This window comes from Verticillium alfalfae, genomic scaffold (genome assembly GCF_000150825.1).
Source record: "Verticillium alfalfae VaMs.102 supercont1.8 genomic scaffold, whole genome shotgun sequence".
NCBI classification, from domain to species: Eukaryota; Fungi; Ascomycota; class Sordariomycetes; order Glomerellales; family Plectosphaerellaceae; genus Verticillium; species Verticillium alfalfae.
The window spans coordinates 741,086-754,484 of record NW_003315031.1 but is presented as its reverse complement, the minus strand read 5'-3'; the positions used below and the strand labels follow the sequence as shown (position 1 = coordinate 754,484).

At 53.0% G+C, this 13,399-nt stretch overlaps 5 protein-coding genes across 5 annotated transcripts; 2 read left to right on the top strand and 3 right to left on the bottom strand.

Annotated features, from left to right (window-relative positions):
- Positions 1-2,403: 2,403 nt before the first annotated feature.
- VDBG_06657 (conserved hypothetical protein) lies at positions 2,404-4,037 on the top strand (the record flags this gene model as incomplete). Its single annotated transcript, XM_003003049.1, has 3 exons — positions 2,404-2,490; positions 2,560-2,830; positions 2,893-4,037. 3 exons carry the CDS (start codon positions 2,404-2,406, stop codon positions 4,035-4,037), a joined length of 1,503 nt encoding a protein of 500 aa, XP_003003095.1.
- Positions 4,038-4,370: 333 nt separating this feature from the next.
- VDBG_06656 (galactan 1,3-beta-galactosidase) lies at positions 4,371-6,220 on the bottom strand (the record flags this gene model as incomplete). Its single annotated transcript, XM_003003048.1, has 7 exons — positions 4,371-4,678; positions 4,823-4,853; positions 4,906-4,993; positions 5,056-5,320; positions 5,383-5,737; positions 5,805-5,893; positions 5,959-6,220. The coding sequence occupies 7 exons, from the start codon at positions 6,218-6,220 to the stop codon at positions 4,371-4,373; spliced, it is 1,398 nt and encodes a 465-aa protein (XP_003003094.1).
- A 957-nt stretch (positions 6,221-7,177) lies between these two features.
- On the top strand, positions 7,178-8,720 carry VDBG_06655 (polygalacturonase; the record flags this gene model as incomplete). The annotated part of the gene is made up of 6 exons (XM_003003047.1): positions 7,178-7,289; positions 7,353-7,486; positions 7,545-7,758; positions 7,817-7,892; positions 7,945-8,339; positions 8,395-8,720. The coding sequence occupies 6 exons, from the start codon at positions 7,178-7,180 to the stop codon at positions 8,718-8,720; spliced, it is 1,257 nt and encodes a 418-aa protein (XP_003003093.1).
- Positions 8,721-9,012: 292 nt separating this feature from the next.
- VDBG_06654 (oryzin) lies at positions 9,013-10,309 on the bottom strand (the record flags this gene model as incomplete). The annotated part of the gene is made up of 2 exons (XM_003003046.1): positions 9,013-9,921; positions 10,007-10,309. The coding sequence occupies 2 exons, from the start codon at positions 10,307-10,309 to the stop codon at positions 9,013-9,015; spliced, it is 1,212 nt and encodes a 403-aa protein (XP_003003092.1).
- A 1,953-nt stretch (positions 10,310-12,262) lies between these two features.
- On the bottom strand, positions 12,263-13,252 carry VDBG_06653 (cellulose-growth-specific protein; the record flags this gene model as incomplete). Its single annotated transcript, XM_003003045.1, has 3 exons — positions 12,263-12,495; positions 12,592-12,766; positions 12,860-13,252. 3 exons carry the CDS (start codon positions 13,250-13,252, stop codon positions 12,263-12,265), a joined length of 801 nt encoding a protein of 266 aa, XP_003003091.1.
- Positions 13,253-13,399: the final 147 nt, after the last annotated feature.

The window sequence follows — 13,399 nt, the reverse complement described above, 5'->3', positions numbered from 1 at the left end:
AGGTGGGGGGCTGTATCGGATCATCAGATGGACATCGACAGGGGGAATCGTGGACAAAGCCCAGTGGTTTTGCCATGATGCTGCCCACACGACATGGTACAGCGTCCCAGAATCGGCACCAGCTGCTGGGTCAGACGGAGCTCTCGAAGAAGTTTGGAAGGATGCATCAGTCCCTGCAAGCTTGATCCGCATCTGCTGCAAGCTGAAAGGGGGCCAAATGGTTAGTAAAATGTACCTTGCTCCTCTGTAACAGGGCCAGAAGGCCAAGTGAATCCTTCACTCGGAATGGAGCACCCCGTGGAGTCCGAACTATCTATCCCTGGTAATCCCTGTGAAGCTCATTGTCAACGCCGGGCTTTCATGAGCGAGTGGCTAAGCGACAGTCAGGATTGACTTGGCATATCCGCGCCAACCGCTCAACACGAGACGAAATTTGGGCCGTGTCCAATGTCGAGCTAGAGAATTATGTCTCGGGGTACAATGTTAGTTCCCTCTGCTCAACTGAGCTAGACCTTTTAGGTGGATGAACAAGATATCCTCAGACAACCATAGTCCTCTCTGACGGAACTTCTTTACGAGTCCGACAAGCTTCCCATATGCATCCTCATCGTGCGCTCAAGCACAAATCAGAAACCCAGGGATCTTGAATAGGCACTTGAACGAGAGTCGGTGATGAGACTGTTAAGGCGTTGCAGGGACTTGCTGGGGACAACCTGGTTGAAAGACGCATGGTGTGTGAAGGGCGACTTGGCACTCCCAAAGCGGGGAATCTGATGGGGGAGGTCGGTGGTAAGTTGGCCCGAGGTTGGCAGATGAAAGGGGATTTGATGCGCTGACTGCAGATATCCTGCGTACTTGGTAGATGTGGTAACAGGGGCGGCAGACAGGTTGCATTTCCAATCGGTCGGGAGCCCGGTAATCTGGTCGTCGGGGCACCAAGTTCATGCAAGCAAGTCTTATGGTGTCAGCCGTTGTGTCGGTCGTTAAGTTTTCTTGTTCCGGCGCGAGTCAATTCATCGCACGGATCTCGGGTGCCAGGACAATTGAGCAGAGCGAACTGCTCCGCTCTCCGTGATTATGGCTGTGCGTCAAACTACCGATCACGATTAATCCGCTCAGGTCAGTGCCCTAGTTTCCCGGGGGACGAGTCCGACCCCTGAGCACTGGAGACCTTCGAAGCCACTGGCATTCCCGTCCTGCGGCCCGCGACGATGGCCGCTTCTAGTAATAATCAGGCTTATCACTAGTGGCGGGACTACTCTAGTTGCTGCCCTTGAGGTTACGTTACCCCGACTGGAATAGCGACAAGAGAAACATCACTCTCCTGGCGGCATAGTCTGCATAAATTTTGTCTGCTCTTCAATCTTTATCTGCAACAACGACAGTCACTGTTGATTGAGCCCGAAGCTTTATCGAAAAACTAGGACTGCTCGTCGTTCTTGGATCAAGCCGCGGATGAGAAAAAGATTGACCCCTAGTCGGGGATGACTGAAGGACCCAAAACAAACCGGTTATCTTTCCTCTTCTTGGTAAGCCTAAGGACAGGGTAGGCCACTGCTCGTGACGATCTTGTGATCCTTCGGCGCGGTGCTTCTGCCACATAATCCGCGTTGAGCGGCAGCATTTACCCCTCCCTCCGCCCATCAGTGTAGTGTACATGTGTACTCTCATTGAGCATGACTATTCGACTGATTTAATTCCTCGAGTCGTGTTCAGAGACTCGGGATTAGACCAATGCTGCTCGACGTATGCTTATGTTCAAGCTTCGCTCTAGCCTGTGTTAAGGTGGTAAATGATGCAAAACTCGATCCGTGGCATCCCAGGAGATAGCGGAGCCCCTAGGATGCTGATCCCGGTTGTACGGCAAAAGTCACAAGGCCGACAATAACCCACGTTCATAACCCATGTCCAACACTTTGCCAGATCCCGTCTCAGTGCCCCGTGCCTCGGCCGGACTTCCTGACTCGCGAGTCCGAAGACCCCTGTCGAAAGGCTTCGTTGTCCAGAAAGGGATTTTAGCGCATCAAATTGTCGATACTTTCTGCTCACGTCTCATACCAATGCCAGGCTATCAAGGAGATGTCCGGAGAAAACTCCAGAACACGACTTCATGCAGGCCCGGATCAACTAGAGCCCATCAGAGGGAGATTAGTGGATGCTCTACCGAACGCGTAATTACAGCTGCAAAAGATATAACGTCCTAGCCATGCATGTCATGTTGCTCGTAATTAATTTTTGAAAGTCTTGCCCATCTCCAAGACCGCTTTGTCTCACCACACCCTGTTTTCCACGTGACGATTGTCTGCGTCAAAGGTGGAAGGATTGCCTTTGCCAGTTTCTCAACCCAGCCGCCACGCGACAATACGGAGTATTTCCACCTGGCCGACCACAGAGTAGTCCACCATGAAGATCTCTGCCGCGGCCATCATCTCGGCGCTGGCTCTCGAGGGAGCTTCAGCCGCTTCTGTCAACGGCCCCCGATGCCACTGCGTATGACGGATCCACGTCCGGCTGGTCCACACCAGCAGAACTTTGTTCGCATAATTTTGCTGACTCTAGTACCAGTGCACTGCTCTCTCCAAGACAGAAGGGCTTGAGGGTAAGGTATGGTCACCAGATGAGCAGCGCTACGATGAGCGCCTGACTCAATACTACTCTGCGAACGCCGCCCAAGCTCCGTGGTGCATGGTCTTTCCGGAGTCTGCCGAGGATGTGTCCAAGATCGTCAAGGTTTTCAACCAGCATCAATGCCCATTCGGCATGCGTTCCGGTGCCCACTCGGCATTCAAGGGTGCCAATGGCATCAAGGATGGTGTCACTGTTGACTTTGGTATGTCTTCCTTCTGTTGAGACTTGGTCCTGGCCACCCTTCTGATCTCAGTTCTTGTGTAGGCAACCTGAGCTCTACCACCTACGATAAAGCCACCGAGATCGCCTCAGTGGGGCCTGGATCAGACTGGGGCAAAGTGTACAAGACTCTGGCAACAGAGAATGTTGTCGGCGTAGGCGGCCGCGCTGATGTCGTCGGTGTTGGCGGCTTTACCACTGGTGGCGGCTACTCCTTCCACACTGGTGTTCGAGGCTTCGCCTGTGACAACGTGGAGAACTTTGAGGTCGTCGTCGGCGATGGCTCAATCGTCAATGCCAATGCCAAGGAGAACACCGATCTGTGGAAGGCTCTCAAGGGTGGCTCTGGAAACTTCGGCTTCGTCACGAGGCTGGATATCAAGGTCTGGCCCTCGGCCCAGATCTACGCCAGCCTCAACGGCTACGCCCAAGAGCACCGATTCGAGGCTATGAAGGCGTATTACAACTTTGTTCTTGTACAGGACTTGGAGCCCGAGAGCCAGGTGATCTACGCTCAGACGTACGACAAGACTGGCTACGGTGTCGGTGGCATTCTCAGCAACATCAACGCCAATATCTCTTCGGCCTTTGATGAGTTCCTCGCCATTGAAGCTCTCTACACCATCCCTGTCACTGGCCCCGCCCATGAAGTTGTGCCTGTCTTCACTGGCCCCACGCCTCTGGGTCTTTTCGCCAACTGGCAGACCGGCATGGTTGCTCACGACGAAAACATGATGAAGACCATGGACGAGATCTTCCACGCTCACATCGACAAGATGAAGGCTGCAGCCCCTGATGCTGACTTCGAGATGATCTTCCAGTGGCAGCCTGTCACCCAGGGTATTGTCAACGTGATGGAGAAGCGCGGCGGTAACTCCCTCGGTCTCGAGCACGTTGTCAAGGACGGTCCTGTCATCATGTACAACATTGTGTTCACTGTCGACACTGCTGCCAACCAGGAGATCGTTCTTCCCATCGCCCTCGAGATGAACAAGGCTATTCAGGCTGCTGCTGACGGTCTCGGCCTCAACAAGCACTGGCAATTCCTCAACTACGCCCACTCCAGCCAGGACCCCATCTCTCACTACGGCGCCGAGAACATTGCCCACATGAAGGCGGTGTCCTCCAAGTACGACCCCAATCAAGTGTTTCAGAAGCTGCGCCAGACTGGCTTCCACCTCCCTGCATAGGCGAGTTTGAGGAGCGGTGGCCTTGCTTAAAAGAGTGTGTACATGACCATATTTTTCATGTTGTGATCGAATTGGCGGGCATAACAACGCATTGCGACAAATAGACGCGAGTTCCGGTGACTGAAATTCCCGGATGTAATAAAGCACCCTATGTCCAAATACTAAACAAAATTTCGGGAAGATCAGGTTGGAAGCAACAGGTTCAGCATGCCTTGCTTCTGATGAACATTGGAAACGCTCCTTCCAGCATCTTGCCACAGAGACTTTGAAGAACATTGATGCTACCGATGCGCATGTCCCAAAATGACATCAATTGCCGTTCATAGACACCCCTTAAAACCACCCTCGCTTCCTGTTCTTGGGCTCGGGAGGGTACACCACAATTTTGTCAAGATCGGCGCCCTTGTAATCGAATCCATTGTATAAGCCTCCGATGGTGATCTTGTTACGGCCCTCCTTTAGAGGCAGCTGTAGGGGTGTCGAAAGAATGATTCCTTTATGCGTGTCCTTCTGGTACAGAGTGTGGACGTGGTCGGTATCATCGTTGAGAACAACGCTGCTGATGCGGCGCAGTTGCCATGTGCCATTAATGCGATCGGGCTGTCCGTAAGGTTGGTCACCGAAGCCCATGTCATCGGTATCTGTAGACAGAGAATGTTATCAGCAGTGGGAACTTGTGGTTGGGGTATTGAGCGACTACCGACTTTGATGGTAGAAAGAGACCCACTGGTCTTGGCCTTGACCGTCAACCTCGAATGTTATCGTGCTGTCATTGCCATAAATACCAGTAGCGATCACATTATGGCTTCCAAATGACTGAAGAAGTCCCATTAGCGAACGACTTAATTGCCGGGAGGGGTTGACTTACAGCCTCCTGTAGGAACGCGTCTCCAGCAAGCTTTGCACGCTTGGAGGTGTAGGTCTTGCCCTTGATGGGGTACCACTCGCCAGTTTGCCTGTGAAATGGTCAGAGACATCGTTTCTTTCTGAAGCTGTCACACTAGGTACTAGGACTTACACATCCAGATCATAGATGTCATGCCAGATAACACGGAGACTTCCGTCACGCTCGTTTATGTCAATCGGGAGCCAGACATTCCGGCTCTCCCAGAGAGACAGCATGTCCCACTGGTCAGCCATGTAGAGGTATGTAGTCTTCTTTGAGCCCTTAATTCTCCAAGAGAAGCTGGACTGGGTACTAAAGGTACGAGTGTAGGCTGGAGATACGAAAAACGGCTGCGACCAAGGGCCCTCAAGTTTGTCGGCGCGCATCCCGACAACATCTAAGCGAATGTAAGTCAGGTGTCTGAGCAGGGACATGAGTATTGAAGGTGGGGTTTCTCACTGTTCGGGCGGTAGCCTGTCTTGTGGCTCATTAAGGCGAAGTAGCTCTTTTCCGTCTGCAGAATTGTCGGGGCCTCAAAGTCGTATTTGTTGAAGCGGAAAGTTACCTCCTCGACATCAGTCAAGTTACTGTTGAACTTGCTAACATAGACATCGCGGCCCTCGACCCTGTCTCCGTTTGAGTACAACGCATACGATTCCCCCGATTTGTAATCAGTGAAGGCACCAAAATCTTGAGACCAGTTGCCGAGAGGTGCGATGGCGTCTTGGAAAATGTATGGGCCAGCAATGTTATCAGCTGTGGCTAGGCCCTGGAGCAGCATGCTATATTTGGAGTCGTCGACGTGCCACCACATCTAGAAACCCCTGATCAGTACGTTTCGTCTTCATGGTCCGTTTGAACTTTCTGAATGTTCATCTTACATGGTACTTGCCCGTCTCCTTGCTGTAAATAACCTTGGGACGCTGGATGCGGTTGTGCGAGGAGACATACTCGTGGCCTTCTACCGGTTCTGTATCCACAAATAATCAGTCAGTCATGCCAACAACTCAAGATAATAGAGTTGAATCAAAGTACCGAGTGCGAGGCCGTGTGACTCCCATGTTGCAAGATCATCGGAGCTGTAGACAGAAATGCCACCACCTTCGACTTGGCCCTGAATCTTGTACTCCCCGAACCAGTAGAATCTGCCTGTCTCTTCGTCCACGCAAAGACCTCCAGCGTGAGCGTTGAAAATTTTGCCATCTGTGTCAAGCCAGCGGGCGCCCGGCACAATCCATTTGGCTGAGGCAACGCTCGCAGTTCCGAGCAGCAGTGCAAAGGTTTGGGAAAGAAGCATTGTTGGTCAAGATGCTGAGCCGACTGCAACAAGACCGAATTGAAGAGCACGTTAAGCGATTTGAATAAAGGTTAATTTCGAGATTAGTGCCTGATCACGGGGCCTTTTTGAATGTTTCTCTTTGGCGCCAAAGCAGTGGTAGGCTCTGTGATCACCAGCGTTGATCTCCTGTGCCATCATCAGGATTGTATTGAATCCCAGAACCCCGTCGGAACATCGAAGAGCGAGAGCCTGACAGTGTGCCAGTATAATGCTTAGGATAATCGTACTAAACCCGAAGCTGGACCGCTCAGACTACGTCATCAGTATCGACCTCGTTGCAACATGGGCACGAATTGCCGTCGACATTATGATTTAATCCACCAATTGTTCTTGCACAGTGCTCGACCACTCAAAATATGCTTCTCCGTAAAGCAAGTGTCTACATCTGCGCAAACTCGATATACGTTGACTGTGGTCGCCGTCGAACCGAAGCTATGCCACATAGGTCAAGTCTTCCACAACATCCCCGCAAAACGTGAGGTTATACTTTCGGGGAAGTAGTGGCCGACGTAGGCAGCTTGGGGGCCATATTCAATATCGCCCGATTTGGAACATGAGTCCGTCCCGGCAGGCAAATAGCTCGGACTAAGGGAGCCTATTCGTTTTCCGTTTGCCCTTTCGCCCGAGCGCTGTCGATCTTTTGACAGAAGGTCGTCGACGCTGATGATTTGTTTTCGCTGAATATCAATCATGCTTTTCGGCATTTTTCGGCTACAGATCACGAACATCATCAGTGCTGCCCTTGTTCTGCACACTTGTTATTTTCCGTCCATAGAAGAATAATGTTGTGGCAGGATTGAAATGCTGAGGGGTGCATAAGTACGACGCGATGATATCTTCATGTTAAGAAGGGTGGTTTTGAAATGCTTTCAAAGAGACTAGATTTTACACTGTATAAGCCAACTCTCCTTCACAATGAAAATCAGCCTAGTTCGCGTTAGCATCATCGTGATGCACGCCTTGAGCGTTGCGGCGGACTGGACAGACTTCGGCGCCCACGAGAAGCCGGTTTCTTGTCCCCGCCGAGGTACGAAATGCAAGCATCGATGCGTCATTGCTGCAAACAACGATGGAACCGACGATTCTCCAGCCATCATTCAGGGCTTCGAGAAGTGTCGCGAAAACTCTGTGATTGTGTTTCAAAACACGACTTATAACATTGAAAAAGCAATGTCGTTCAAGCACCTTGACAACGTCAGGATCGAGATAAAGGGTACTCTTCTCGTAAGTCTCAGCCATGTCGTGACATCAAGGGGTTTCTGACCGAACGACACGTCTATAGTGGAGCAAGGATATCCAGTACTGGCTCAAGAACTCATTGCCAATCGGTCCCGGCGTTGACCAGGAATCATATCCACCAGCCGCCTACCAGAACCAGACCACTGCCATGATTCTTGGTGGCAAGAGACTTCATGTCGAAGGCTATGGCCATGGCACCTTTGACGGTAACGGTCAGACCTGGTATGATTTCGTGCGCGGAGAGTCAAACTACCCTAGTAAGTAAAGCTCTCAAGCGCTCAAGCCAAACTTCTCCTCACGACATTTGCGCTCCAGACCGACCGCACGCCCTTGTCGTCACTGCTGAAGACTCGTATTTTCACGGCCTTCGTTTTGTGCAGCCTCAAATGTGGTATGCAACAAGTTATTCTCCCTGGCGAACAAATGATTTGCTAATCTTGCAGGACTGTCACCGTCGTTGGCTCCAAGAGAGTATTACTGGAAGACATCTACGTCAATGCAACTAGCAGTAACAGAAATCCTGCAAGGAACACCGACGGTGCCAACACAATGTTCTCAGATCGCATCACGTTCCGACGCTGGACCATTCAGAACGGGGATGATTGCATTGCGGCCAAAGCCAATTCAACCAACATCATCATTGAAGATTCGACGTTTCACGACGGCCAAGGCGTTGCTATCGGCAGCATCGGGCAATACTATGGCCGCTTTGAGACGGTCGAGAATGTGACGGCTCGCAATATTGTGGCATACGGGTCCCGCTATCTGGGTCGGATCAAGACCTGGACTGGTGAGCAGAATGACTGGCCGCCGAACGGCGGCGGCGGTGGCATTGGCTGTGAGTCGTCTTCCCTTGACTGACGAATCTTAGTCACGACTAATTCTGGATATAGACGTGAAGAACATCAACTGGGACAACGTGACGATCCACGATGGCTCGCGGGCGCCATTCGTCATTAACCAGTGCTACACGAATGTCGATCAAGCCAACTGCAGCACATCCACCTTTGACATCTCCGACATTTCCTATAAGAACGTACGGGGCTCAATTCGATCGGCGAACGTTGCCGAATTTCAATGCAGCAGATCCCACGGTGGTTGCGACCGGATTGTTTTTGAGAATGTCCAGTTGGAAAACATTGCCGTGGACCCTCCCGTAGCCGCCAGTAAATACAAGTGCAGCAACGTGAATGAGCCTGACGGGTTCAAGTGTGGTTGAAGTGCGTCGGAGCACAGGTCTCCATCACTTGCAGGCCAGAAATTTTTGGCTTGCACGCCGGGTCCCGCAGGCAGCTAGGACTTCTCGGTGAGAGTGATGACGACGGGAGAAAGTCCTCTTTTCTACATACCTTTCCGATTACCTATCTGGAGTACAGCAGGCTGATGACTGGTGGATTTACTTAGCTCGTTAAAGCAAGACCATCTACTATATAAAGCCTTGTTCTTCACAACTATCATGCTGTAGCAACCCACGGTGGAGGCATAGCTTTTTCCACGACAGACCGGGCTCTTCAAGCTCCGCTGCCGTTGTAGAGAAAGAAGTTGGGAACTCCTCGCGGGTCACTGATCAGATCCTTTGCAGCCAACTCAAGAAGCCTGGTCTTGATCTGCGCCGGCGTTCGAGGACCCTCCAAAGCCAGCAAGTAGGCAATGACACCGGCAACATATGGTGCGGCCTCAGAGGTTCCCGAATGGCGGATTGTAGATGTAGGGGATTTGACATCCGCAGTCAAGATATCCTCACCAGGCGCGAAGATGTCAGCCGTTGGGCCCCAGTTCGACGCAGCCCAACGGCGGTAATTGATGTTGCTAGCAGCGACGGTGATGGCGTCTGGCAGGTTGGCCGGAGACCAGTCCGCCGAATCAGAATTGTAGTTCCCCGCTGAGACGGCAACTGGAATGCCAGCGTCAATCACAGCTTGCACAGCACTATTGATTGCGGGGGAGTTGGTCCCAAGCATCGAGATGTTGATGACCGACTTTCCAACCCGCCCCTTCGATACAATGTCATTGGCGGTCCAGGCAACACCATCAATAAGCCAACTGAGCGACCCTCCATGTGAGCCCGACGCCTTGACTCCGATGAGGGAGGTCCTTTTGGCGACACCATGTACATTGCCGCCGATGACGGCGGCAATAGCCGTGCCATGAGCTTCGTCGGTTACGGCGTTCTCCGCGCCAGCGGCAACATAGCCGAGACTAGCACGGCCTTCAAAGTCGACGTGATCGGTGTAGATGCCACTGTCAAGGAAATACGAGAATGTTCCTTGGCCGGCACTCCGGTAGAAGACGTAGCTTGAGTTCGATGAAGGTGGGTTGGCGCGAGAGATAGCTGACAGACCCCAGGGCGGGTTCTCCTGCTCCTCAAGCGGCGTTGAAGAGGTCAAGGCAAAGAAGCTGTCGGGCTCAACGGATGAAACCTGTTTTATGTTAGATTCAACTTGTTGTGAGTTCCTCTTGCATCTCGATCATGTGAAAGGCTTGGCTACGGAGTTTTGTCCTTACGTTGACATTGGCCCTGATGGCTTCGAGGGTGTCATCATCAAAGGATCCTGCATACCCTGCAAAGTCGTTGAAGCTAAAAGTAGAGCTCAAGCCTGACGTGATATCTCCGCGGCGCCGCAGGTTTCGGGCATGGATGTCAGCTACCCATCGAGCATGAAGGTCGACATCGACGGCTGCATGAGGTTTGAGGGTTACAACATATCGGCCAGCCGCTGCAACGACATCCGTATCGAGGGGCGCACTTAAGACGCCTGATGATGCTGAGGCAAGCAGGGTTAGAAGGAACCTGCGTGAAGTAAACATTTTCATTGATTATGGGGCATATTGAAATGAAAAGTGCATCGTTGTCTCTGCACCTGATCAGGAGGCTTCTTATATTCCTCGTCGGGTCAAGACGACCTTCCCCGTCTGACAATGCTGAACCTGGGGCGGGGTTGTAAACTGATGCTGCTGAACCAGCGGATAAGACGTGCTACAAAAATTCCATTTTAGGAAGCTCATAAGCAACCTCCCAAGGGTGATTTCCGCGATGGGAAAGTCTTGGCCGTTGGCACATCGCGGCGGAGTCGTTTTTGAGTGCCGGCCGATAGGGATCGGCGTTTTGGGTGGGCCTCCCGACTCGGCAGATCGATGGCCGTGGAGCATTGAAAGCGAAAGCGACGCAGGTTAGCCAGCGAGAATGAAGTCTGATTTTTTTTTGTTCACTGAATGAAAGGTAGTCATCCTGAGCGGTTCGCAATATCGCCAAGATTTGTGAAACAGCAAAGAGGCAGTTCGCGGGCGGCGGCCTTCATGATCAGGCAGTTGCAGATTTACCGCGGTGATACTACCTTACCCCCTGAAGTGCCTTGACCAGCAGCTTAACTGACTCAGGACTTGCGTACATGACCCATCCAGACTTCCGCGCATGGGGTATCTGAGGCCCCTGGCCCCCTACTAGCACAACTCGTCACCTGTCTTTCTGACGTATCGACAAGGCGAGCCTGATAAAGCTACCCAGTATTGCAAGGGATATGTTTCGTATTTCATGCGAGCTTGTGTGATGTACTACTGCGAAGCGTCAAGACATTTTCACTTGGCACTGAAGTTGGCCGACTTTGAACTTTCGGCTGGAATGCTCTGAGAACGGTGCACTCACTACTTTGGGAAATCCATCTCCAGGAGGGGTTCGACCGATGGGTTGTTCAGGTAGCGATGCAACCTCAAGATTCGGCGCATGGCGAAGCTCTATACTGAGCGATTCGTGTCTCCCGAAGCATTCGCCTAGATCAATGTGGCCATGCGTTCAAACAGACTTGAAGGAATGAGCAATCCAACAACATGACTGGACAAGCACTGGGATATCAAATTGGTCTCAATTCAGCCCATGATTGGGGAAGTATCAAAGACGCACCAAAGGCAGCATCGAGATGATGGAAAACTCATTGGTAGCCATTAATTTGTGTTGTTTCTGCATGCTTGACTTGTGCATCACTAGTTATATGTGAACGTCTTCGTCATAGGTCCCCTGTGCGGGCCCTAATAAGGTTTTCGTGCTACATCTCAGTACAGGAATTACATGCGCCCTCAAACTTGAGATCGGATCCCTTGCAATATGACTTGCTACGGCTTCCCCACAGTGCAAGAAGAGCAACCATTGGCGCCCTGGGTATCTGTCAGAACCCTTGACCGGCCATGGGACGGCTGTGGGACACCAGCTGTCTGCCAAAGGGTCTTGATGAAGAAGGGAGGGGACCGAGGGTCGTGAAGAAGTACCTCATATATATATATAGAACCAGCATTCCATACTTAGAGGAGGAGGGCTTCGATTATCCCACTTGGTTAGAGGCCCCCAAGTGGCCAACAGTCGCCGTTCTTCACTCGTTGCAAGAACTCCTTGACGGTATCGCCACTTCTGCAGATCCCGCAGTCATGTCACATTCAAGCCAGGACAAGCCACAGGCGCGCCAGGAGAACACGCATCAACAGGATATGCATTCCTGTCAAGACATCCGAATCATGAGCTTCTTATTGTTGGCTATGATACCGAGAAACGTCGACGAGAAGGCGAGAGCTGCGCACTCCGCAACAGCCCTCAACCCCCCTGTTTCGTGTAAGATAGGTGGGCAGAAACACACCGCTTATCCCACAATGCTAGGAATGCCAGGTTCTCTCCGGCCCAAAGGTGATGTTATCCTTCTTCTCCGCAAAAAGTGAAAATGCCGCCCCCTCACTTCCTCTCTATGACAGACTTCTTCTTCTCCAGCTGAAGCTCGTCTAGTAGCACTGGGAGTAGTACTGGTTGACGACGTTGCACTTGTAGGGGGCGACGCAGGTGGTGGGGCCGGTGTGGCCGACGCCGCCGCACTGCGCCCACTGGGCGGCGCCGCCGGTGGCCGGGGGCGCGGCGGTAGTGGCGGGAGGGGGAACGGCAGTCGTGGCGGGAGGAGGCTGGGTGGGGGGAGCGGCGGTGGTGGCAGGGGGAGGTGTGGTGGGAGGAGGGCTGGAGCCTGTGGGAGATAGCAAAGGTCAGCGTCTTGTTCTTTTGGTTCTGGTCGTTTGTCCAGGGAGAGGTGTTCTCGGGCTTGCAAAAAAATGTGACTTACCGCCGCCGGAGCAGGTGAAGGGACGGGGACCGGGGATGATGTAGTTGGTCACGGGGGGGTAGTAGATGCTCAGCTGGACTCCGGGGTCGGTGCCCTTGTAGGCGCCGGGGAAGCTGACAGTGGCCGGGTTGGCCGTGCCGGTGCCGCCGACAACGTTGATCTGAGCGCACTCCATCTGCGAGAGAGAGAAAAGAAAAGTCAGCAAAAGTTCGCTCACACACACACTCCGGCGTGCCTGAAGAGCTTGGGGGGGGGGGTGTTCACTCACGTAGAACTGAGCACCGGGGTAGCTGCCGGCGCCGTGCAAGGCGATCATCTCGGCGCGGAGGAGATACTGGCCGGGAGCGATGCACTCGGGGATGCGGATAGTGTGCTTGCCCTGGCCGTTGATGACCTTCTCGGTACCCCAGACGCCGTTGGTGAAGCCGTCCTCCTGGATCTTGAACCAGCCGTCACCGATGCCGCTGTCGGAGGTGGCGCTGGACACCTTCTTCAGGTAGGCCAGCGTGGGGCCCTTGTGGGTGCTGTCCATAATGTCGGCGGGTCCGGTGCCGGTGGTGCTGAGCATGTAGCGCCACAGGGCGGTGACGTCCTGGCCGGCCTGGACGGTGTGGATGACGCTGGTGGGAGAGGTAGGGTTGGGGGCGCCGTTGCAGGCCATCGAGTTGGAGGTGACGTCCTCGATGGGGCCGTTGTACGACGGGATGCGGACGCCGACGCCCTGGCCGTGGACCGTGGAGCCAACCTGGAGGTTGGTGATGTTGTGTGGGCGCTGGCAACGCCGGCCATCATCAGAGGCTGGAGGACC